The sequence below is a fragment of the Arvicanthis niloticus genome, chromosome 6 (genome assembly GCF_011762505.2).
Source record: "Arvicanthis niloticus isolate mArvNil1 chromosome 6, mArvNil1.pat.X, whole genome shotgun sequence".
NCBI classification, from domain to species: Eukaryota; Metazoa; Chordata; class Mammalia; order Rodentia; family Muridae; genus Arvicanthis; species Arvicanthis niloticus.
This window is the reverse complement of record NC_047663.1, coordinates 19,388,140-19,413,067: the sequence shown is the minus strand read 5'-3', so window position 1 is coordinate 19,413,067 and position 24,928 is coordinate 19,388,140. Positions and strand designations below refer to the sequence as shown.

The 24,928-nt window shown below is 45.6% G+C and overlaps 2 protein-coding genes across 2 annotated transcripts in view; one reads left to right on the top strand and one right to left on the bottom strand.

Annotated features, from left to right (window-relative positions):
* Positions 1 to 2,959, bottom strand: part of Dcakd (dephospho-CoA kinase domain containing) — a 36,385-nt gene extending 33,426 nt beyond the window's left edge. The window contains exon 1 of the mRNA XM_034507079.2: positions 2,729 to 2,959. The gene's annotated coding sequence lies outside the window, so the exon portion shown is untranslated. The remainder of the gene's footprint in view (positions 1 to 2,728) is intronic.
* A 150-nt stretch (positions 2,960 to 3,109) lies between these two features.
* Positions 3,110 to 24,928, top strand: part of Nmt1 (N-myristoyltransferase 1) — a 35,587-nt gene continuing 13,768 nt past the window's right edge. Inside the window, exons 1-5 of the mRNA XM_034507077.2 lie at positions 3,110 to 3,282; positions 15,586 to 15,694; positions 18,751 to 18,895; positions 22,437 to 22,555; positions 24,783 to 24,874. Coding sequence (XP_034362968.1) covers positions 3,152 to 3,282; positions 15,586 to 15,694; positions 18,751 to 18,895; positions 22,437 to 22,555; positions 24,783 to 24,874 — 596 coding nt within the window. The 5' untranslated portion in view covers positions 3,110 to 3,151. The remainder of the gene's footprint in view (positions 3,283 to 15,585; positions 15,695 to 18,750; positions 18,896 to 22,436; positions 22,556 to 24,782; positions 24,875 to 24,928) is intronic.

The following is a 24,928-nucleotide window of genomic DNA, read 5'->3' as shown; positions in this document are numbered from 1 at the left end:
GACACCTACATTAAGGACATTGGAAGAAGGAAGGCTCACTCTTCTTCGGCTGCCAGCACATCTGTTGAAACCTACTTCTACAGAAAACCAGATGAAAAAACCAGCCTTGTGGGACTGAGCAACTACTAGATCCTTTGACTTCCTGTGCACAGCTGCCCATTGATGGGTTAGTTGGACTACAGACTGCAAGTCATTACAATAACTTCCTTTAATATAGAGAGACATACCATAAGTTCTGTGACTCTAGAACCCTGGCTAATACATGGGGTTGAAGGGCATCACCACTGCCCTGCTGGGTGTGCTTCTCTTATGAAAACTCAGCTCGGCTGTCATTTTCTCCGGGATCCCTTTCCCCAGACTAAGGGCCTGGATTCCATTACAGGGACTGTTGTCATCCTGTCCCCCAACCCCAATAAATAAAAATGTGATCATTTATCAGTACTGGCTGTTTTTTGTTGTTGAGAAAAAAAGTTTCATTAGGTAGCCCAGGCTGACCTCAAACTTGTGATCCTGGCTTAGCTGTGAAATCTTCTTTAAAAGATAGTATTTTATTATTTTTAATTACGTGTATGTTTATATATCTGTGTGTGGGTTTGTGCACATGTATGTTGATACCCACAGAGGCCAGAAAAGTACTATGGAATTCAGGGTGGCCTCAAACTTGCTATCTTCCTCCTTCTCTGCCTACAGTCCTGGGGTTACAGGAACATGCCATCACAGCTGGAAAGGCAAAATGCCGTACTTAAGCTGTGAACTCCAGAATGGCAGGGCCCACAGAAACCTCTATTTTCATTCTTCCTTGACCATAAAACATGTCTGTGCAAAAGCCAACACAGGACTGGGACTCAGAATAGAGGTGGGTTCTCATTCAAGCTTTGCAATTGAGCATCGGTAAGGTTTGGGACATGTACTGTTTCCTTCAAGCCCCCTCTCCTGTCTACTTTACAAGAGCATTTAAGTTAAAGGAAGCAATAGAAAAGTTAACCTCTAGACGGTGAGGTGGCTCAGTGGGTCAAAGTGCAAGCATGCACACATGCACACATAAATAAATGGAATATGCTGGATGTAGCAGTGCATGGTGAACACAGGGCCTTACACATGCTAGGCACGTTCTCTACCACTAAGCCCTATTTTTTTTATTTTTTTATTTTTATTTATTTATTTATTTATTTATTTATTTTTGGTCTTTTCAAGACAGGGTTTCTCTGTATATCCCTGGCTGTTCTGGAACTCACTCTGTAGACCAGGCTGGCCTCGAACTCAGAAATCCGCCTGCCTCTGCCTCCCAAGTGCTGGGATTAAAGGCGTGCGCCACCACCGCCCGGCTTAGCCCTGATTCTAATATGATACCATGTTAAAGAGTAGTCTTGGTTTTGAAGAAATGAGCATAGGTGACTGCTGAACTCAAGTGGGCAGTTTTGACTGCTTCCCAAAGTCACACAGACATGACCGAGGATAGTTTGCATCTCTGGAGTCTATTCACTTCTCTGGGCCTGCCCTCAAGTAAGAGGAGTTGGCTGTATTTAGCTCTGTGGGTTTTTTTTTTTTTTTTTTCTCGTTTTCAGTGAGTCAGAGGGGAATTGTTCCTTCCCTTGTTCAGTTTTGCAAAGGCAAAGGTCATTTCCCTTTGTGTAGCTCTCTGATGGTAAGAACTAGTTTCTCACCACCCACCATACTCAAACACAAATAGGAAGCCTCTCAGCCCTTGTCTTTGGGCTATCTTCTCAGGATTATGATTAGATTAGCTAGTTACAGGACAAAGACCAGAGGGACTGAAGCAGTCAGGCAATTTTAAGACAGATGTCGCAGTTGCCTTCCTATAATTGATATTTCCTTGGCAGTTGCCTGGATCCAACACTGTGACTGGTGTGATGGTAAAGAATTACAGAGGGCACAGAGTAGGTAGGTGCAGATTTATAAACAGATTTGGCCGCCTACAAACAATGTACCAACTTTTCTGGAACAGTCTTTTCATCTGTGAAAAAGGAATAATAATGGCATACACATTCTAAGCTTGTTAAAATTATATGAATTCATGTACAAAAAGCCTTACTTTAGAGCCTGGTGTGTAAGTGCTCATTAAAGACTCATGTTGGGGGTAGGGAAGCTCACGAGGCCTCAGCCCTAGACTAAGAACTACAGGCAATTAAGGAAGGCTAAAAATGGGTGAAGAAATAGTTCTTCCCAGGCACATCAGCCCTGAAATCATATACATACAACTATGTGTATTGAGCGGGCTGTATTTATATATTTAGGAAAACACACACACATACACACACATGTAACAACAACTAAAGAAAAAGAGGCCATGTATTTGAGAGCAAAGTGTGTGTGGGGGGGGTGTATATAGGAGGGGTTAGAGGAAGAAAAGGAGAAGTGGGGAAATGATGTAATTATTATAATCTTAAAAAAAAAGAGAGACATGTTAATGGAAGGTTCTAGTGGGGAATCAAAGGAATAATGTAAAAAGAGCTCAGTGCAAAACTAGAAGCCAAGGAATGGTAAGCCACGCCTGCAAGCAATCAAGTCTTTTGACTCAGGGTCAGTGTTCCACACTCCTCAATCCACTGCCTCCGGTTTTTAGACTTCCGAAGAACCATGGTTTGCCTAAAGGCTGGAGTAGGGAAGGCAGCTGAGAGCAAACCTGGCTTCCGGTAGGAAAGCCCTCTGCAAGGGCATTTGAGCTCCTGCAAAATCGTAGCCATGGACCTCCGTGTCTTTCACTTACCCAGGAATGGTAACGGTTCTTAACGGTAGCCGATAACGGCTCACCTGTGGCCCGGTGATTACCAAGGGTGCGCTGCAAACCTTGGACTTTGCAAGCCCTTCACTCGTGAAACTCTAATTCAACATGGAACTGCAACTCCCAGTATGCCCCGCGACCACCCTGCGAGGCGTATAGCTCCCTTCGTCTCAGAGTGCGGCTAAACCTAGGAGCTTCTGGAATTGCTGCCCGCTCCTCCCAAGGCAGCGTTCCTTCATGATTTCTGGGTTTTGTAGTCCACATCGGCGCAGTTTCTTGCGAACAAGCCACCCTTAGTGTCAGATTTCTTCACACAAACTACAAAACCCAGAACACAGCGCGCATTTCCCCTGTCCAATAGGAGCCCTCCATGTAGCGGGGCGCGGAGTCCGGCTCTCGCAACTCAAGATGGCGGATGAGAGTGAGACAGCAGTGAAGCTGCCGGCACCTTCGCTGCCACTGATGATGGAAGGGAATGGAAACGGCCATGAGCACTGCAGCGATTGCGAGAACGAGGAGGACAACAGCCACAACAGGAGGTAGCGAGATCATCGTAGCCCAATTCCTGTCCGGTCTCTCACAAGCTGGGTATCTGGGGTGCGGGGAAGTCACCGGGAGCTTAGTCTAACCCCACCCCCATGTTCTTATTGGCTAAGTCATTAAGATCCTGCCTAGCGATTGGTTTTTGCCTTTGTCATTTACCAGGATGGGTGCTCAGTATTAAGGGTCGGAGACATGCAATACTTTTATTATATAAAAGTTCTGTGTAGTGTACCACTCCCTTGTCTCAGGCACGATGAGGGAAAAGAACATTTTGAACGGTGGGTTTCAATAGCACAACGCAGAGCAATCTAGAAACTGCAGCTCAGAAGGAACGTTACTTATAAAGGCGTATGAGAAACGTGACTAGCAATAATCTAATAATAAAACATTTCGTGGTAGTTCATGGTCAGTGAGGAAATTCACTAGGCTATACAAGCCATGTATATAATTATGTTATAAAATATAACTGCCAGACAACTCCAAAATATAAACTCACAATGAATCCTATGTTATTAGCGATGTGATGATGTTTTGATTTATTCAGTGCCTGTTGCCTCAAATAATCGGTGGGTATTATTAGAGTCAATTTCATTGTACCTTTACTTTGTTAATTTAATGAAATACCTCAAAGCTTCAACAAACTGATGTTGCTTCTTGGAGAACATGTGATATTTGCCGGGCACTACTGTGCATCTTGTACTTAAGGGTCTTCTCGGGTTTTTGTTTGTTCTGTTTTGTCTTTTGAGACAGGTTCTCACTGTGTAGCTATGACTGGCCTGGGATGTACAATGTAGAACAGATTGACCCCAAGCTTGGAGTGATGTTCTTGCCTCTCAGGTGTAAAGATTCCTGTTACACGCCACCGTGTAGGTCAGGGTCTTACTATAAGTAATTGCTGTCTTTTGTTACTGGAGAAGAAGAAATGGGCCAGATATTTGAGGAATTGTATTGTCTTTGTTTCTCTAAATCAGTGCATCCATAAGCCAGTCACAGGGAGTGATGTATTTAAGTTCACGTTATTTTTCTGCCGCCCTAAATGCCCACACCCTACACATATGTATACTTTTTGTGTAGACACTTGTGGGTGTGTAGTTGTCTGAGTGTGTGGTAGTCTCTATTTTATAGCCAGATTTTGTTATAGGCAACTTGTCATTAGCTGTAAAGTGGCAGCTCTTAGCTTTCCCCTTACCCCAGTTAAAGTTGAGATGAAGGTAAAAGGTTGTAACCTCTGGCTACACTCTATTTATTCTTCTATCTTAAAGATGGCTGAGCAAAGGATTAAATGACCAGTAATCTGACTATGGTGAGTTTTAGGCTTAAAAAAAGATCCAGCCTCTTGTTCTGTAACCAGTATGGGGGGAAAAAAAATCACAAGAATGTGGCAGAAAAGGAAGCTCGCCAAATTTGATTTCATGACTGTTCGCTGGCTGTAGTTCACAGCAGCTCGACTGTAACAGCCTCCTTTCAGCCAGCTATTCCGAAGGATGGAAGAGCTGAGGAGGAGGAAGTAGGTGCTGGAGGAACACAGGACAGGCCTCTTGAGGGAAAAATCCCTCAGATGAGAGGGCTGAGTGTGAAGTCCCTTCAGAAGTGGAAGCACAACTTTTTCCTTCTTTATTCTGTAACTGCTCTAGTTTTCTCTGTGAAAATGTTGCCCTAATCGGTGAAAATGTCACCCTAACCAGTGTTAGCCTTTTTATTTATTTATTTTTTATAGGTTTTGTGCGCTGAAAAACCGCAGTTTACAAAACTTTGCCAAGATTTGAGGTATAGCTTGGCCCTAGAACATGTTCCCACCATGTCGCAGGCCCTGGTGTTCAGTCACAAGCATGAAAACCAAAACTCTCCTATTTGCCAGGAAGATCTTTCTTTTAGTTGAGGTACCAGAGAGTGATAGCTCCCTTTCCTCAAAATCTTTAGGAGTGCCCCCCCAAGGGGTGTTCTATTACAGGATATGGCTGGAGTGAGCAGATTATATTAGTATACCAAATCTATGGGGTCCGTGAAGATGAAGTAGTTTGCAGGTGGCACGTGACAAATGAAGGTCCTGGTCAGAAGCAGATCTACTTCTGATGCATAGAATTAACATTTTCCTCTAACTTTCAAAGCAAAGTAGGGGTTTTTGTAAAGAGACAGCATCACCCTAGGGAAAGTATGAACTTTGGAGTCATCCATACCTGCTTTGAGCAGGGTGTGGTAGTGCAACGCCCCCAGACCCCAGGGTTTCTCTATGTAGCCTGGGCTGTCCTGGAACTTACTCTGTAGGTCAGGCTGTCCTCACCAAGCAAGATCCACCTGGGTCTGCCTCCCAGGTGCTGGAATTATAGGTGTGTTGGTGCAATCAGTCCATTAATCCCAGTGCTCTGGAGGCAAGACAAGTGGATTTCTGTGAGTTCAGGGCTAGCCTGTTCTATGTAGCAGACCAGCCAGGACTGTATAGTGAGAGTTCATCTACAAAAACAAAATGAAACCTTTTATTTTAAAACCTGGTTAAGGTACTCAATAGTTGTGATCTTGGGCAAGTTTCTTTATCTCTGGTTGCTTCTGAGGGGAGAGGAGCACTTGGATGTAGGTCTCCCTCCCTGTCCTTTCTTCATGTCTCCCGCTAGTTTTCCCCAGCTTGCCTTCCGTTTGTTTTACAGACGCCATTCCTGCAGCTTTATGATAGCCGTGAATAATGTTTTGATAACTTACTGTGTCCAGGTCTCCGTCTCATGGGCTGTTAAGTGAGAACAAGGATTATGTTCTGTAGATGCTTAGTGCTTAGTAGGTAGGTGTTAGTGAGTTAAAGCAAATATTGAAGTGCCTGGCCTAAGGTTAGTTAGTTAGTTCAGGGTCTCGTGTAGCCCAGGCAGCCCTCAAACTCATTTTGTATTGAGAACGATCTTGAATTTCTAGTTCTCCTGCTTTCTCTTCTTTAGTTCTAAGATTGTGGGCACATTTCCAGTCTTAGGGTTTTTTTTAAGTTTAAAATTTTTTAATTATGTGTATGTGCACGTGTGCACACACCTTAGGGAGGCAGAAAGGGCTTCGGTCCCCTGGACCTGAAGTTACACATAGTAGTGAGCCCTCAACACCCTCTGAGCCACATAAGGGGTGTGTGTGTGTGTGTGTGTGTGTGTGTGCGCGCACACACACATGCGCATGCACACACTGCATGCATCTGTGGAGGATGAGAGACTACTGTGTCATTTTGTCATTCTACCATGTGGGTGCCAGGGATGGAACTCACATTCTTTTTTTTTTTTTTTTTTTTTTTGGTTTTTCGAGACAGGGTTTCTCTGTATAGCCTTGGCTTGTCCTAGAACTCACTCTGTAGACCAGGATGGCCTCGAACTCAGAAATCCGCATGCCTCTGCCTCCCAAGTGCTGGGATTAAAGGTGTGTGCCACCACTGCCCGGCTACCTATGAAGAAACTTAAGAAAATTTGCGGGTATATATTGTTGGGGTTTTTTTTTGTTTTGTTTTGTTTTGTTTTTGTTTGTTTTTCGAGACAGGGTTTCTCTGTGTAGCCTTGGCTGTCCTGGAACTCACTCTGTAGACCAGGCTGGCCTCAAACTCAGAAATCCGCCTGCCTCTGCCTCCCAAGGGCTGGGATTAACGGGTGTATATTGTAGCATGTGTTTGTAGTCCCAGTGTTGAGGAGGCTGAGGCCAGAGGATTGCCAGGAGTTTGAGGCCTGTTAAAGCTACAGAGTAAGACCATTTCAAAACAATGTAAATAACTAAACAAATGGAAACTGTGGTCCCTCATTGTTGAGGAAAGACAGGACAGGAACCTGAGCATATAGAAACAATGGAGGAACATTGCCTGGGGGCTTACTCCTTCACTTGGGCTTAGCCAGCGCTCCTCCACTGTTTTCACACTTGTGTGTGTGTGTGTGTGTGTGTGTGTGTGTATGTGTGTGCTGTCTATGGAAGCCCGAAGAGGACATCTGTTCCATAGAATCACCCTGTACAGATGCTAAGAACCAAACTTGGGTCCTCTAGAAGAACCACTAGGACTTTTGTAAAGATAGGATCTTACTATGCAGTTCTGGCTGGCCTGGAGCTTGCACTGGGCTCACCTTGAACTCACAAGAGCTCCACCTGCCTCTGTCACCCAAGGGCAAGGATGCGGCAGAGATCCAGCTGCCTCTGCCTCCCAGGTGTTAGGATTAAATGTGCACCACCACTGGCTGGGCAGTGGTGGCGCACGCCTTTAATCCCAGCACTTGGGAGGCTGAGGCAGGTGGATTTCTGAGTTCAAGGCCAGCCTGGTCTACAGAGTGAGTTCCAGGACAGCCAGGGCTACACAGAGAAACAAACAAACAAAAAACAACAACAACAACAAAAGTGCACACCACTGCTCCCCAGGTAGTTTTCTTTCTTATACAACCTCTGCCTAGGGATAGTGCTGCCCACAGTGGGCTGGGCTCTCCTGTATCAGCACTCAGAACACATCCTAAAGCCAATCTGATCTAGACAGTTAGTTCCTCAATCCAGTTAGCTCTCCTCTCAGATGACTCTAGGCTGTGCCAGGTTGACAGTTGCTTGCAACTAGGACAGAAGGTAAACTCTGCAAAGATTTCCTTGCTTGCTTTTTCCTCCTTTTGTCTCAGAGCGGCTGTGTCCAGGCTCTTTATTGACTTCTTGCTGCACGGAGCTCTTGGGAAAGTCTTTCAGGCACTTGTTCCATCTCTCTCTTTGGCTTTTGTTTTTTCAAAACTAGATCAAAGCAGAAGTGAAGAGAACTCTCATCACTGCTATCAAATAAGTATTCTAATTACGTTTCCTAATTAAATGACAGTTTAAAAAGAAACTAATCAAGAGCTGCTTCAAAGAGAAGAAACTGGAGAGCAAAAGAAACTAAAAGCAAATGAGGCCTATTTCAGGGTGCCGGCTGCCCCTGGCAGGCTGGTTCTGCTGATCTCCCACATTGTTGAGCTAATATGCTCAACAAAATTTGTCAGCTTTGCCAGGTTGCCAGTTAACCCTTTCTCTCTGGAGCTCAGAGATCAGGGGGTTTAAGGAGATGTTTCTGTAGCTTTTTTCATCCCATTTTTTAAAAACCTAAAATCTTTATTTAAAAACAAATTTACTGCATTTACTTATTGTGTGAATGTTTTGTGTCTGCATAGCAAGTTTGTGGGAGTCAGAATCCTGGGATCAAACTCAGGTGGTCAGACTTGGCCACAAGCACCTCTAACCACTTTATCTCATCTGCACCTCCATTCTTTTTGTTTGTTTATTTTATTCTGTTTTATTGAGACAGTTTCAACTTGTATCCTAGGCTGGCTTCAGACTTGTGATCCTCCTGCCTTAGCCTCCTTAGGGCTAGAATTACAGGCATGAACCACAATCCCTGCTTCAGCAAGCTCTTCTCTTAGAGCCTCTTTCTGATTCCTCGGAGGAGAATTGTGATTGTTCCCCTAAAGCGCAGGAAATGCAGTATTCTCTATGGTAAGCACCTAAAACTAACAACTGATGTGCCTTGCCAGGAGCAGTCCCAGCTTTCCAGTTTGTCTAGTGCTGCTGACTGAGGAGCAGCTGAAGGGTGACTGTGGTCACTGTTAGTGTGTGCTGACAAGCTGTCATCTCACTTAGGAAACCAGTTCTCATTTTGTCGTGAGCCTCTATCTCACCCTCTGACGCCAGAGGATGAACTTGGGGCTGTGTTTTCCTCTGGGGATGGTCTTTGTATCCTGGTTTGTTGATGGTGGTGGTGATACTGATGTTCATACACACACTTCCTTACACACGACAGGGACAACCACTGAGCAGTCTTCCCAGCTCCTGCCCCTAGAGCGGCAAGAGTCCCCTTTTGATCTCTTCAGCAACCTGTGGGTTTTCTCAGGCTAGGGAGTTAGGTAGCAGTGGAGCTGGCCAGCCTTTTAAACTCTCATTAACAGGCCTGGATCACCTTCAGTGGACATGGTTTGAGGACTGAATAGCATTTGGTCTGAGCTTTGACTTGCCAGGTCCCAATGCATCAGACAAACACAAGCTGTTGAATTTCTCTGCCTATCTCCTCGATTCAGTCTTGCTTTCCATTAGCCCTCCTGGCCCAGCTTTTATTCCGTTATATCATAGTCTTTGTGAGCTCTCACAAACAGCCCTCCTCCATGACAGGGACCCGCTAAACATCCACAGAGTCAAAGGTGACAGTAAAAGCGGCCCTCTGCCGTTCCTGCCTTCTTAGCCTCCTAGTGCCTCTGGGGCTCTGGGGCCAGAGTAATATAGGATTCACAATTAAGTTTTTGTTTTTTAATTACTTTTTAAAATTTGTGTAATTGTGAATGTACACATGTACCACAGTTACACATGTGTATGTCAAAGGACATCTCAAAGGAAGTCAGTTGTCTGCATTCCACCATGTGGATCCTGAGTTCAAACTCAGGTCCTCAGGGTTAGCAGTGGGTGTGTCACCTGCTGAGCCATCTGTGCCCTGCACCCCCTATCTAACTACTTGGTGGGGATATGTAGAGTTTGGGGTGTGATATCCAGTGATCCAGCAACCACAACAGTGCAGAGAATATGCGGCTGATACTGACTCATGCCACCTGGCTTCCTCCTGAGTGTCTTTGTAAATGTCCCTCTGTTCTTCCAAGGATTGCTGGGGACTCTGTCACAGCCCTAAGGGTGACTTCATTTGCAAAGAGTTCTCCTGATGTCAAAATCAGAACTAGAGGTCAGGATTTATTTTAGTACCTTTCTGTGGAAAACTTACATTATAGTTCCAAGAATTAGCTTCTAGCTTTCAGAGACAGAGAATTGGGGGCTAGATTTGTGGCTTGGCTGTCAAGAGCTCATCCTGCTCTTCCAGAGGACCTGAGTTCAATTCCAGCATGCACATCAGGAGGCTTATAACTGCTTGTTACTCTGGTTCCAGGGACTCCCAACTCCTTCTGGTCTCTGAGGTCACTGGCACACACAAGTATAAGCATGCACACTTATACATAAAGTTAAAAAATTAAAGACAAGTATGGTCCCATGGACCATAAGCCTTTAATGTCAGTACTTGGGAGGCATAGGCAGGCAGATCTCTGTGAGGCCAGCCTGGTCTACATAGTGAGTTCCAGGACAGCCAGGGCTATTTAGTGAGATCCTGTATCAAAAAAAAAAAAAAAAAAAAAAAAGAAAAAAGAAAATAAAGCCACATGCCCAGGCACACAAGAGCTGGCTAGCATAAAGAGAATCTTGAGGAGCTCAGAGGTTAAGAGCACTGACTGCTCTTCCAGAGGTCCTTAGTTCAATTCCCAGCAACCACATGGTGGCTCACAACTATCTGCAAAGGGATCTGCTGCCCTCTTCTGGTGTGTCTGAGGACAGCCACAGTGTACTTGTATACCTCAATAAATAAATAACTCAAAAATAAAAGCGAGAATCTTGAGTTCAAGGTTTGCCATGATGAGTTCCCATCACAAACAACGCAAAAGAAAAAAAGAAACTTGTGACCAACAGTTAGAGATTTGTTCTTATAAACCTGCAGTCGCTGTTGCAGACAGTACCGTTTGAGTAGCGCCAGTGGTGCTCTCTGCTTTGACCTCAGGGATTGGACGTCCTAAGGGGGCAGTGGTCAGGAAGTTGGTGGTTGAAATCTCAATCAAGGCCCAGAAGAGCACAGCACTTCCTGGATTTCTCAGAATGTTGGCCCAGCTGTCTGTGCAAACAGCACTCGAGATGTTTCACTGACCTCTTTGGGGCTGTAGCTTTTCTGAGTTTTATTTTAGTCCATTGTGCCTAGAAAGCATCAGGCAAGCATAAAACTGTTGAACTGCTCTCTGTGTGCAGGGTGATGGGAGGGGCTGTGAAGAGCAGCTGTGTGATGTGGCCTCCACACACAGAACATTTTTAAAATCATTGGGAAGCAAAGAAAGAAACCCATCATTTTATGTAAATAATTATATGTATATAATGTTTTAGAAGATTATAATTTTAAAGCAGATGTCAGTGAGAGCTGGAGGAGTCAGAGATGGCTTTCAGAATGAAACACGGCTCATCCTCCACACACAGCACAGACTGACCTGGAACTCTTCGTCTTCCTGCCTAAGCATCCTAGTGCTGACCCAATAGGCACGAGCCACCATGCCTGCCTCTCAGTACATCTAACACCTGCTCTGTTACACTAAAGCTTCACTCTTGGATGAGAAGACAGTCAACAACATGGCTTTGGAGGCCTCCTGGATATGTCCTATAGGGCAGTAGTTCTCAACCTGTGAGTCAGGACTCCCCTTGAGGTCACATATCAAATATCCTGCATATCAGACATTTACATTACAATTGATAACAGTAGCAAAATTACAGTTGTGAAGTAGCAGTGAAATAATGTTATGGTTTGGGGGACACCACAGCATGAGGAATCGTATTAAAGGGCTGTAGCAGTGGGAAGGTTGAGAACCACTGGATGAGACGGTAACACAAGGGAGAAAGGGCCCCAAGTCTTTAGAGAGTGGCTTGTTTCTGGTGACTGGTTGGCTAGTTGGTGACCAGGTTGCCTCACGTAAGCAACAGGCAGATTGCTGTGAGATCCTTTCCAAGGCTGGAGGTCCTGGGAGTCAGCTTGCCCTCCCCCGTAATAAAAGATTTTAGTTCCCAGGCACACATCTGAGTGTTTTTCATCTTGTAAGAGGAAGAGGAGACCGTGTTATGGACCCGTCATGTTGTCGGGAAGTTCTGTGTTCTTTCTGCTCCTCTGTCAGCTCGCCCTTCCCTCCACCCACACGCACCCGGCACTGTTCTATTTTAGAAGCACAGAGGCTCATTCTCCATCTCTTCCTCCTGCCCTGATTTTGTGCAAGAGCATCCATAAGATTTCTTGTGTGTTTGAGTTTAAAATTTAGGGTCTTTATTTTAAAATGATATTTCTGGGGAGTATAGTGGCACATAGCTTTAAATCCAGCACTAGAAAAGTACAGGCAGGTAGATCTCTGTGAGTTCAAGGCTAGGCTGGTCTAAGCATGGATTCCAGGATAGCCTGGGACTATACAGAGAGACCCTGTTTTTGTTTTGTTTTAAAGACATTTCTAGTTGAGTCTGGTGGTTTATACTTATAATCCTAGTATTCCAGTAGATGAAGCAGGAGAATCACCATGAGTTCAAAATCAGCCTGGGCTACAATGTAAGAGCCTGTCTCTCACATACCACAGTGTGTAGGTCAGAGGACAGCAATGTGGAGCTGGTTCTCCTCCCACCTTTACATGGATCTCAGGGGTGAATTCAGTTTGCTAGGCTTGCACTCCAGGGACTTCCTCTTGCTAAGCCTTCTCAGCAGCTCTTAAGATGACATTTCCTAATGGCCTAATGGCTTTTCTTCTGCCCTGGATCTGTTATTCTTCCAATTCATCCCATACTTGTTAGTTATTGATAACACACACACACACACACACACACACACACACACACACACACACGGGGGGGGGGGGTGTCTCTCTCTATGTAGCCCCTGGCTGTCCTGAATATTTTCCTGCTTCTGCCTCCCAAGTGCTAGGAATAAAGTACTGAGCCCAGCCTTACTTAAGTTGATCAGTTTTGCTTTACAGTGTGATTAGTGGGCTGGAGGGATAGCTTACGGGTTAACAGTACTTGCTCCTCTGCAGAGGACTTGGGTTCGGTTCCCAGCACCTACATGTTGATTCAAACCATGCATAACTCCAGTTCCAGAGGATATGACACCCTCTTCTGAACTCCATAGGCACCAGGCACACAGGGTGCACATACATATGCCGATAATAAACTTATCCATATCAAATAAATAAGCCTTTAAACAGTTCTAGACTATCACCAGCAGCCTTTCTGCATGAACACCCATCTCACTTCCCATAGCAGATGCTTCCTGCCTCCCAAGGACAGATTTCATCCAATTCTCTGCTCTATGTTTTGGACTGAAAGGACCAAGTTAAACTTTGGTTTGCTGTAGTACGTGCTGTGCTTCTGGTCTGTCTCTAGCTTGTATTTATGAATGATATCTGTTTCGGTTTACTAAATTCTGACATGCCCTGGAATAGTCAACCAAGACTCATGCCTAAATCTCCTGGCTTCAGACAGTTTTGTCTCATCCTTCCAAGTAGTAGGCCTTCACTGCCTTACACAGTTTCCAATCCCTCCAGCAGGTGCATTCTCAAAGCCTCTGAGCTTGGTAGCTTATGAGTGAGTTACTAGAATTGCCTTGGATAGTACTAGACTCCTTGGTGTCTCTTCTGATCCACGTGTTTCCCTTTTGGGGGCTCTTGTCAGTGAGAGCATGATGACTTCCTGTGTTCTCATAGCTGTGGCTCAGTACCTTAGTAGAATGAATTATAAAGTTAAAACATAAAGCCACTCTGTCTTTTTTTTTTCTTTTTAAGTGTCTTACAATGTTAGTTAATTCTTGCTGGCCTGGAACTTGCTATGTAGACAAGGCTAACCTTGAACTGAACCCACAGAGACCTACCTGCTTCTTGCCTCTGCCTCCTGTGTGTTGAGATGAAATATGTGCACCACCATGTCTCTTTTATGTTATCCCCCACTTCAGCCTCCCAAGTGCTCTAATAACAAGTACATGATACCATGCTGGTCTAATTTTGACATTTTAACGTAGCTAGGAAACTGTTTTTGCCATGTCTTACTGAGGAAAAGCAGCCTAAGGATGTCCCTTCCTGCTTCCACATACACAGAGGTTTCATCTGTCTGTGGCAGAATTAACTGTGTGAGCCTGTTGTGGGTGAATTTTCCCAGGATTCCTAGTTCGGGGATTGCCATCAGTGACTGCTCAGGCTTGCTAACTAATGTTTAATTCAGGCCCTTGTCTTCCTAGACCGTTTTGGTGCGTGGACTGCAGTAATGTCAAGCTAGCTTCTTCACCATGCTCTCTTTTCCATACTGTCTGCTGCTTTATGTCTAGTCAGAAAATCTGAGTAAACACAGGGCAAAGGATTCCCAAAACACCACTACTGTCTTTTGACTGTCCTTTTAAATTCAGGGCCCAGGGAAGTGGTGGTACCAACACAGTGTTGAGAGATAGCATGGTTTTAGTGCAGCCTGGCAATCTAAAGAAATAAGTACATACCCCTCCACCTCCCAAAAAGGTTGTGGTGCCTTAAAGGTATCATCTTAGCTCCTAGAAGGCTGAGGCAGGAGGATTGCTATAAGTTTGAGGCCAGCCCAAGGTACATACTAGGTACCAAGCCAGTGTTGGGGCCTAGGCTGCCCCACTTTGGGCAGCCAAAAATGTTGAGGCCCTCTCCACTGTGCTTGGCGGCCACTGTATTCCGGCCCAAGCTGCCGCTCCGGTCCCGCAGGTCGGGGGTTCAGCAAGAGAGAGAGTGAGGACTGACTCGAAGAATGGAGACCAGACAGAGTGTGTTCCAATCCTGTTTATTCTTCAGTCTCTCTTCCTAGTCCATGTCCCAAGTCTTGAGTTCCTAGTTCCTAGTGTCTCCAAGTTCCAGGTTACTTCTTCCAAGTTCTCTCCCAAGTGCCTGCTTCTCTGTCTCCTCTGTCTGCTGTGTCGGATTCTCTCATCTCTCTTCTGTCTGCCTCTGCCTTTATATGTCTCACTTCTAAGCCACGACTTCAGGTCACGCCTTTAATCATGCCCTTAGGTCTTGTCTCTAAATCTGATCTCTATACTTCTAAATCACTCTTAAGTCACACACCTTTAATCTCACACACCTTTAATCTCACACACCCAAGGTATCTAAACCAAGATTATCGGAGTGTGCTCAGCTGTTGTAGGCTATTGTAATCCAAGTCTCATGTCAGGGTATATGGCTCAAGATGGCTGCAAAGCTGATAGCCGCTTTCTGCTAAAAGTCGGCCCCCAACAAGCCAGAAATCCTATCTTAGAAAAAGAAGAAGAAGAAAGGACTGGAAGTGTAGTGCAGCTGGTAGAATGCCTGCTTTGCAGGCAGGAAGCCCCATAGGTTTGAACCCCATAAACCAGGTGGGTGGAATGTCTGTAATCTCAGCATTCTCCAGGTGAAACAAGAGGATCAAAAGTTCAAAGTCATTGTTGGAGGTCACCTTGGCTGCTTGAGACCCTGTCTCAGTGAATGAATGAATGCAAGAACAGAAAAGACCCTTTGAGATAAATAGGACATTCCTTGCCCAGTGTCTCCTCCCTGGGGAGCCGAGGCGTGGGAGTGGAGAAGGAGCTGTGCTTGCTCATGTCCTCCAGGTGCCCCTTCTGGGAGCTGGGTTCTCTAGGCAGCTTCTGAGGAAGCCAACAGGCTTGATTAAGGAAGGGCTGCTCTACATAAAAGCCTTTTGTCAGTGTGGTTTAAAGCATTTGATTTTTTGTTTGTTTTGGAGACTCCATCAGTGTTTACTTTGTCTTACAGTGGCTTGAGTCCAGCCAATGACACCGGTGCCAAAAAGAAAAAAAAGAAACAAAAGAAGAAGAAAGAGAAAGGCAACGACATGGAGTCCACCCAGGACCAGCCTGTGAAGGTAAGAAGGAGACGGTTTTCTTAGGACTGATGAGTTCTGAGGTATGTGTGAAGAACGGTTTAAAGTGTTCATTGCCACTGTATTATTTAAAGATGGAAGCTATCCAGTGCTGCCTGTCCCCTGTGCCTTAGACTTTGGTGATAAACAGTGCTCAGTACCTTAAAAGGCCCCGCAGGTTACATCCAACCCCCCAGCATAGCACCCTCAGAGTCACAGGTGCATATAGCTTGTGCAAGTGCCGAGTCCCATGGAGTAGGAATGTGACAGCCCCTGCATCATGGAGCAATGGCTCTTGGTCTTCTGGATCGTAGCCGAGCCAATGATCTGAATTCAGTCCCCTGGACCCACCTGGTGGGGTCCTACGCACATAGAAAAGACTAGTTAGTTTAAAAGAAAGGCATTATAGAAGTGGTTCTTAACCTGTGGCATGTTAGAAATTCTGCATGTCATATGTTTATATTACGATTCATAATAGTAACAAAATTAGTTTTGAAGTAGTAATGAAATAATTTTATGCTTGGGGGGTCACCACAACATGAGGGTCTGCATTAAAGGGTCGTAGCATTAGGAAGGTTGGGGATCACTGCATTGCAGGCACAGTCACAGAGCAAACCAGTCAGAATACTCCTCAATGAATTAATCCCGGGCTAGGTTGATACACGGTGGTGGGTGTGCACAGTACATTGGACAGCACGGTGTGTAGCTTTGTCTTTCTACCTCGCAGGTCGAAGACACTGGGATTGCTGGATTAAGGATCTAGCCTGGGGCCTCCCCAACACTGACTGTGCTCTGTACTGAGCTACACCCCTGGTTTCCTCTAATGCATAGGTTTGAGGCTTACTTTGTCTCTCACTGTCTCATGTGTAGCCTTGGCTTGCCTGGAACTTGCTGTGTAGACCAGGCTGATCTGGAACTCACAGAGATCCTCCTGCCTCTACCTCCAGGGTACTGGGATTGAAGGTATGACCACCGTGCCTGACCTAAGGCATACTTTTTAAAGAATAACTTGTAGAATAATAGGTAATCATGGTTTTTTTTTCATTTTTGCTTTGTTTTATGTTTTGTTTTTGTGATCCTAGGGCTCAAACCCAGTGTTTTGCACATACAAAGCAAGTCCTCTGCCGCTGAGCTATGTCTCTAGCGCCCAGTTTTCTTCTGTGTGTGGGGTATAGGTGTGTCTGTGTGTGGATGCACATGCTTATTTATGTGGGGGAGGCACATGTGCTGTGGCCTCCCTGCAGAAGTCCAAGGACAGTGTTGGCAGCTGGTGCTCTTTCTCCACTGTGCGGGTCCTGGGGATTGAACTCAGGTCATCAGACCTAGCAGGAAGTACCTGATAAGCCATTTGTCAGTTTCAGGTTTAATTTTTGAAAAAAAAATGCCTATGCTTTTAGACCTTCCATTCGAAGAAGTGTGGGGTTCTGTGTGTGTCTCAAAATTTCAGATTAAAACTACTCATAATGAGGATCATAGTTGAGGGGATGGGGTTGATTATTTTGGGGGTCTAGGTTTTTTGCTTGCTTGTATGTCTGTGTACCACACTTGTATAGGGTCTGTGAAGGTCAAAAGAGAGTATCAGATCCCCAAGAACCAGAGTCGTGAACACTTGAGAGCAGCCATATGGGTGCTGGAAATCTAGCCCAGTGTGTGACTGCTGTGCTCTCTCCACTCACACCTCCCCCTGTATTTTTAAGACAGTAGCTTATGTTGCCCATGCTGGCCTGAACTTCTGATCCTCATATGTAGGCCTCTCAGTTACTGGGACTACAAACCTACATCACTGCACCCGGATGTAGGCTTTTTCTCTTTGTATTTTCTATTCTGCGTTGCTTGAAATTTTGCAGTGAAAAAAAAAAAAAAAAAGAAAGAAATTTTGCAGTGGACTCTGTCACATTTTGCATAAACAGCATGAGACTGGGGACAGGAGAAATGCCATAGGAAATTCAAGTGTGGTGGCACACACTGCTAACTCTAGCAGAGGCAAGAAGATGAACTGCAAGGTTTGGGGTCATCCTGGGCTACACAGCGATTTCCAGGCCAGCCAACACCATGTAGTGAGACCCCAAAAAAAAAAAAACCAAAACCAACCAAACAAAACCCTAAAACACACACATGCACACGCACACACACAAAACCCAAAGCAACAAAATGCCATAGGTAGCTCCCAGTAGCTAATTCTCAAGTACTCTTTTCTCCGTTTGTTAGGATTAGGACTAAAGTAGCGCGCCCTGTTTTGGGTAGTATTTTAACTTTTGAACTCTTGGTTCTGTGTTCATGTGACTTGTTCTGTAATGTTGCACAAGCTCTATGGAAGCCCAAGGTCAGTGTTTGTTTCCTCTTAATCACTTGCCGCCTTGTTTTGTTTTTGTTTTGGTTTGGTTTTTTGGTTTTTGAGACAGGGTTTCTCTGTTTAGCCCTGGCTGGCCTGGATCTCACTTTGTAGACCAGGTTGGCCTCACTGGGATTAAAGGTGTGTGCCACCATTGTCCAGGCTTGTCACCTTATTTTTGATCTAGGTTTCTCATTGAATCTGGAACTCTATGGTTTGGCTCAATTGGTTGGCCAGAAGGCCCCTAGGGACTCCTCCTAGTGCTGCTTCCCCAGCAGAGGAATTAGGCATATACCACCATTGCTAACTTTTATTTATATGGGTGCTTGAGATCAAACTTAGGACCTCTTGCTGGAATGGCACACATTTTACCAACTGAGCTATCTCCATAGCTCTGAATTATTGGTCTCATGTAGCTAAGGCTGGCTCTTCAAACTTCTAATCTTCCTGCCTCTACCTCCTGAGAGCTAGGATTACAGACTTGTACTCCAGTACCAGGCTGACTCTTTTGTTTATTTGAAACAGGGTTTCGCTATCAAACTCTGGTTGGCGTGGAGCTCTCTGTGTAAACCAAACTGGCTCACAGAGATTTGCCTGTCTCTGCCTCCCAGTGCTAGGATTAAAGGCGTGCTTCACCATGCAGGGCCTCACCAGCTCTTGAACTCACAGTGAATCATAAGTCTCGCTAACACAGTGGGCCTTTTCTTTCTCCAACTGTCCTGCCCAGATGAACTCTTTGCCAGCAGAGAGGATCCAGGAAATACAGAAGGCCATTGAGCTGTTCTCAGTGGGTCAGGGACCCGCCAAGACCATGGAGGAGGCCAGTAAACGAAGCTACCAGTTCTGGGATACACAGCCAGTGCCCAAATTAGGTATGTGTCTCCTTTCCCGGGTGAAAGCAAGGAATGGGTGTTAGCTGCACCTCCGTGCGAGTTTTATAAGGGAGGGCCATGAGGTTCTGGAGCTTTGGTGATTATTTCTAGAGGATAGTCTTAAAAGGAGCATGTAAAAGACTGTTGCTAAGACCTTATCCTTTCTTAGCACACACACAGAGAACAGAGATGGTTCTTTTTAGTCCATTCTCCTCTTAAAGAAATCTACAGAGAACAGCGTCTTAGCACATGATGAGTGGGGATGTCTGCCCGGGGTCTAGCCTCCCTCTTATATTAGTGAAAGGCTATTTTGGTTCTGTAGACAGATGTGAGCTCTGGACTGGGGAGAGTCCCAGGCTCCTCCACTTTCCCGAAAGTGGTTCCTGCTTACTAAGTTCAGATAGCAGTCATGGCTCACCTCTGAGGGCATGTGTGTGTTTCATCAGGTGCCGTTAAAAGCCACAGTAAAGTTAGGAGTGGGCACATACCTTTGCTTCCATTACCTGGAGGCAGAAACAGGTAGATGCTGTGTTTGAGGCTAGTCTGGTCTACAAGGGGAGTTTCAGTCCAGCAAAGCTACAGAGTGAGACCCTGTCTCAAAAAAGCAAACCTGAAAAATGCTATGATAAACTTGTAAGGGATCGGGCAGACAGAAATCCCAAAAGTATTCCAGAAAAGACTGCACATACTGCAGTTAGAGAGGTCTGCTAGGCCTGATCCACAGCTGACCTGACTGGCTAACCCTCTGGTGGACAAAGGTTCTGTGAGAGATTCAGGGACCTAATTCTTGCTTCTTACGTTTGTAGCTGAGGAAGTAAATCTGTGTTTTCTTCGTGTGTGTGTGTGTGTGTGTGTGTGTGTGTGTGTGTGTGTATACACACATATGTATTAATATATTTATTGTTATTTTTTAAATATGTGTATGCATGTGGACATGTGCCTTGAGTCCAGACCCCGAACAACAGACAGTTGTGAGCCACCCAATGCAGGTTCTAGGCAGTGATTTTGGGTCTTCTGCAGTCTGTGCTGTTCACTGCCTAGCCATCTCTCTAGCATGTTTTGTTTTCTAAAACAAAACACATGTTCTAACACCAAATGGAAGTGATGGTCAAGTTGTCAGTGTTACTATTCTGCAGAAACATTGTAACATTTACAGTACACTGTGGGTTAGGAGGACAGAGCCAAGTCAAATACCAGGAAGTAAAAAGTCAGCTGTGTCCAACAACATTTGTCCATGGAGGTGGGAAGCTTACATAACGGGCAGGCATTTCTTTACTTAAAGTGGTCTGTGTCAGAGCAGGTAACCAACTTATAAAGTGAACATAGCCAAGTGTGGTAACACGTGCCTTTAATCCCCACATTCAGGCGGCAGAGGCTTCTCTGTGAGTTTTGAGGCCAGCCTGGTCTGTAGAGTAAGTTCTAAGACAGCCAGGGCTGTTACACAGAGAAACCCTGTCTTGAAAAACCAATAAAAGAGAAAAAATTAAATCCAGATGGGGATGGCATGCCTTTGTAAAACAAAACTTGTTGAGTGGTTTTATTTTTTAATTTATGTGGGAGCAAGAGAAATGACTCAGTGGTTAAGAACACTTGTTCTGATAGAAGACCCGGGTTCAGTTCCCAGCACTAGGTGCTGGCAATCATCCATAACTCCAGTTCCAGGGGATCTGACCCCTTCCGCTGACCTCCATGGACACCAGACATGCTGCGTATACATACATGCAGGCAAAACACTCATACACATAAAAAAAACTAGTAAGTTTAAATGTTTCTGTGCCTATACCTGTGTATATTAGGTATTCATTTGCCCTCAGAGGCTAGCAGAGGGTACCATGTGCCACATCCCTTGGAACTGGCCTTCCAGGTCAGTTATGAGCCAGCTGACATGGGTGCTGGCAGCTCAGCTGAAGAGCAGCAGTGCTCTTAGCCACGGAGGCAGATTCACTGATGTCTCATTGCATGCTGATATGCGTACAATCAGCGTGCCCATGTGTGTTCAGAGCCAAGGCTACAATGAAGTCACATGATACTGCCTGAACTACCTAAGATTTGGTACATGTTTAATTTTCAATTTGTTTTTGGTTTTACTATTGCCCATTTTTCTTGTCACCCCATACTTTGACTTTTGTTACCCGAGGTTACAGTTTGCAGTTTCGGAAGCTTTCGTCTGTGTGTTATTACGTGCCCTGAGTGAGCCCTCAGTCCCTCTTCAGAGCCTGTCATTCTGTCTAGTTACCCTCTTTCCTTATCCTGTCGAGGGGAGCAGGATTTCTTCCCCTCAGCCTTACTGTCCCCCTGGGGCTCATAACCTGCCTTACCTCATGCTGTTCTCAACTTTGCCAGTGGTCATGGGAGGTTGTTCTACTGAGTGTGCCACCTCTTACACAGGAAGTTAAGTGTGAGGACAATTGGAAGTCATTTAAAGGTACTTGGAGGACTGAGTATCTGGTGCATACCTGGAATCCAGCATTGGGAGGCTGGGACAGGAGGATTGCTGTGAGCACAAGGCCAGCCTTGGCTACTTAGTATTCTCCTATTTAAAAAAAAAAAAAAAAAAGTGGGGGAAAACCGAAATAAACAAAACCTATTAAGCACCTATTAAACGGGAGAGCTTGCCTGCCTGGCTTTCCTCTCCAGCCCCATCTGGTTTTAGTTCCTCCCTTCATCTCAGCTTCTGAGCTCTCCCACAGAGGAGGGTTGTGTCAGAGGGAGACATCCCAGCAGCAGCACGCAGGAGGGTGACTCAACCCGAAGGCGTTTGGAGGGCTCAGAGCACTGACGCACTGATGCACTGACGCCCTGACCTGGCAGTTAGCTGGCCTGGAGGCCTGGAGGCCTGGAGGCCTGGAGGCCTGGAGGCTGGAGCTGGAAGTCTGAGAGACCTTGGCTGCTGGGGTGATCATCTGACTGAGGAGTGAGCCCAGTACACTGTTGTTGGTCTCCACACAAAGGCAGGCTTCTGCAACCTTACAAATCTCCAGTCAGGCAAGAGTGTCTGGGCTAGAACATGACGACACCTTACACCAGCCAGGACACGGGAAGCCACATGAGCTATGATGAGTGTTTGTCATTCAGGAGCCCACAGGAGAGTTAGAAGACTTTCCAAAAACGAGCCACCTTGCATCCTAGAGATTATTCTGAGGTTTTGCTGTGCATTCACCCTCAACTAGGGGCCAGGCTGACTGGAGAGAGATTGCAGTCACCAAGCATAGAGTGTTTCTCAGCTGCAGTGTTCCTGGGGCGGGAACATTTGCTCTGGTATAAGTTTCTTTTTCTGGGTCAGGGTCTAGGTTGCCCAGACTGGCCTCACACTCACTGTGCAGTGGAAGATGACTTTGAAAGCTCTGGCCCTCTGCCTCTCCTGAGTGCTGGAATTACAGGTTTGCATCACTCTGCCCTGGTTACTTAGTACTAGGAATTACAAACACAAGCAAGGCGACATACCAACTGAAGCTCCTCACTAGCCTTCTAGTGAGTGTTTTCAGTGAGCTCTCTCAGCATGCTGTGGGCAGACATTAGACTTTGGCTGTTCTTCTTCTAGGTGAAGTGGTAAACACCCATGGTCCAGTGGAACCTGACAAAGACAACATTCGCCAGGAGCCCTACACCCTGCCCCAGGGCTTCACTTGGGATGCCTTGGACCTGGGAGACCGTGGTGTGGTGAGTAGGCCTGGCTTGAAGGTGGAACAGGACTTTTAAGAGATGAGCCACAGAGAGCTGAACAGACTCCATCTGGTACCTTCTAGTCATGCCAGACTCCATACAGTAACAGCAGGTCATACTTGTACGGGTGAAAGTTGCCTTCTGGAGTTACCTGTTGTGAAATCTTTTTTTTTTTTTTTTTTTCTTATTTTGTTTTTTTATTTGTTTGTCATTCGTTTTCTTTTGTTTGTTTTGTTTTTTATGTAGGGTCAAGGCCTCTCTATTATATAACCTTGGCTGTCCTGGAACTCACTGTAGACCAGGCTGACCTCCAGCACAGAGACTACCTGCCTCTGCCTCCCAAGTGCTGGCATTTGACAGCACTGCCTGGCTTCTTGTCAGTATCTTGCTTGATTTGTGATCTGTTCTGCCGAGGGGAGGGGTCGCTCCTTCCCGCCTCGCCTTTCCTCAGTGGCCACCCGGCACCTCTCTCATTTTTAGTAATAATGGTCCAGGTCTTGTGAGGAAGCACTCCTAAACACTGAGCTACAATTCCAGTAGCCGCCTCTTTATTGTTCTTGTTCTTTTTATTAGTTATTTGCTGTGAGTTTACATGTGGGTATGCGAGGGTCTTAGGATTTTTGTTACTGTAATAAAACACCAAGAGCAAAAGCATCTTGGGAAGGGAAGGGTTCATTTCAGCTCACAGCTCTCCCTCACGGCCATGACCGAGGGAAGTCAGGGTGGACACAGTCTACTCTTACGGAGGCATTTCCCCAATATTTCCTCTCCCTAGATACGTTTGGTTGTTAATTTGACAAAATGAACAGGCATGGATCCGATGGAGTTATCGATGGTAGTGAACGTGTGATCTGGGTGTTGGGAAGTGAACCGGGGTCCTCTGGAAGAGCAGCAGATGGTCGTAACCACACAACCATCTCTCTACCGCCTTATCCATATTCTTAATGTGTGTATAGTGGGAGCCTCGTGTGCCTGTTGGTGTGCGTTTGTCAGTATGCATCCATGTATTTAGTTCTGGTTTGGTTTGGTTCTGAGAAAGGGTCTCACTGTGTGACCCTAGCAGGCCTGCAACGTGCTATATAGACCAAAGTGGCCTTGACTTCACACCATGCCCAGCACTTGTTTAGGGTTTGTTTTTTTTTTTTTTTAGGGAAATGTGCTCGTATTACAGGTGTGTGTCACCAGCACCTGATTATGTGGGTCTAGGGATTGAACCCAGGGCTCTGTGTGTACTGGACTATTCGACAAGGACTCTACCAACTGAGCCGCATACTTCCCCAGCCAGTCTCTTTCCCCTTGAAGACAGAGTCATATTAAGTAACCTTGGCCGGCCTTGAACTTGAGTCAAACCTCCTGCTTCACTTCTCAGAGCACTGAGCTTGCAGAATGCACTGCCACACTGCTTCTCCTTGTGTTTTAACACCAAGGATTTAGGAATTTAGAATTCTTTGTCATTCTGTAAGGGATGATGCCCCGCCCCCAACCCCTGCCTTCTTAATTTATTAAGTGCCTTCTCCCTTCAACTAGAGTGTAGTGATCCTCTCAGCTCAGACTCCCAAGGACTATCAGCTCCACCATACCTGCCTTAGAGGTTTTTTGTTTTACTGGTGGGATAAGGGCGGGGAGTAGGAGATGAGTAAGATCACGTGTGGGCCACAGCATCCATCCCTGTGGAGATAGAGGACAGCGTTGTGTGATGTCAGAGCTCCAGGGATTGAACTCAGGTCACTATACTGGTATAGTAAGTTTTTTACCTACTTGGGCCAGCTGATGAGGATGACTACAGAGGCAGATAAAGGACACCTGTCTGTTGGGCTAAATGAAAAAATCCAATCATGGTGTTTTGTTTTTAATATGGCAGTGATGTCCTGGGAGTTAAGTGAGTCTTTAACCAGCCCCCAAAATCATTTCTCCAAAGCATGCTCACAGAAAGTGGGAGGCTTCCTCTGCTGGACCAGAGTAATCTTAAGTAGTTGGTTAGGTGGTGCTGTAGATGCTGCAGCTGTGTACTGAAGTGTGCAGCTCTGCCCTCTAGTGGTTTCACTTCTTATTGCAACCAAAGGTACTTGTTTTAAAAGAAGCCTTGCCATGTCTGGGATGAAAGATTTGTGAGACCTGAGGTGGGTTTGGTAGTTTATTTTGTCCTTCTGCAAAGCTTGGAGGGGTGTGGAGTTGAAGTTAGCTCCATTTGGCAGAAAACCTCAGCAACCTTATCTCTCCGCAGCTGAAAGAACTGTACACCCTCCTGAACGAGAACTATGTGGAGGACGATGATAACATGTTCCGATTTGACTATTCCCCAGAGTTTCTTCTGTGGTGAGTTGTAAGGGGTGTCTTTATTATAACTTTATTTAACTTGGAAACAGTAGA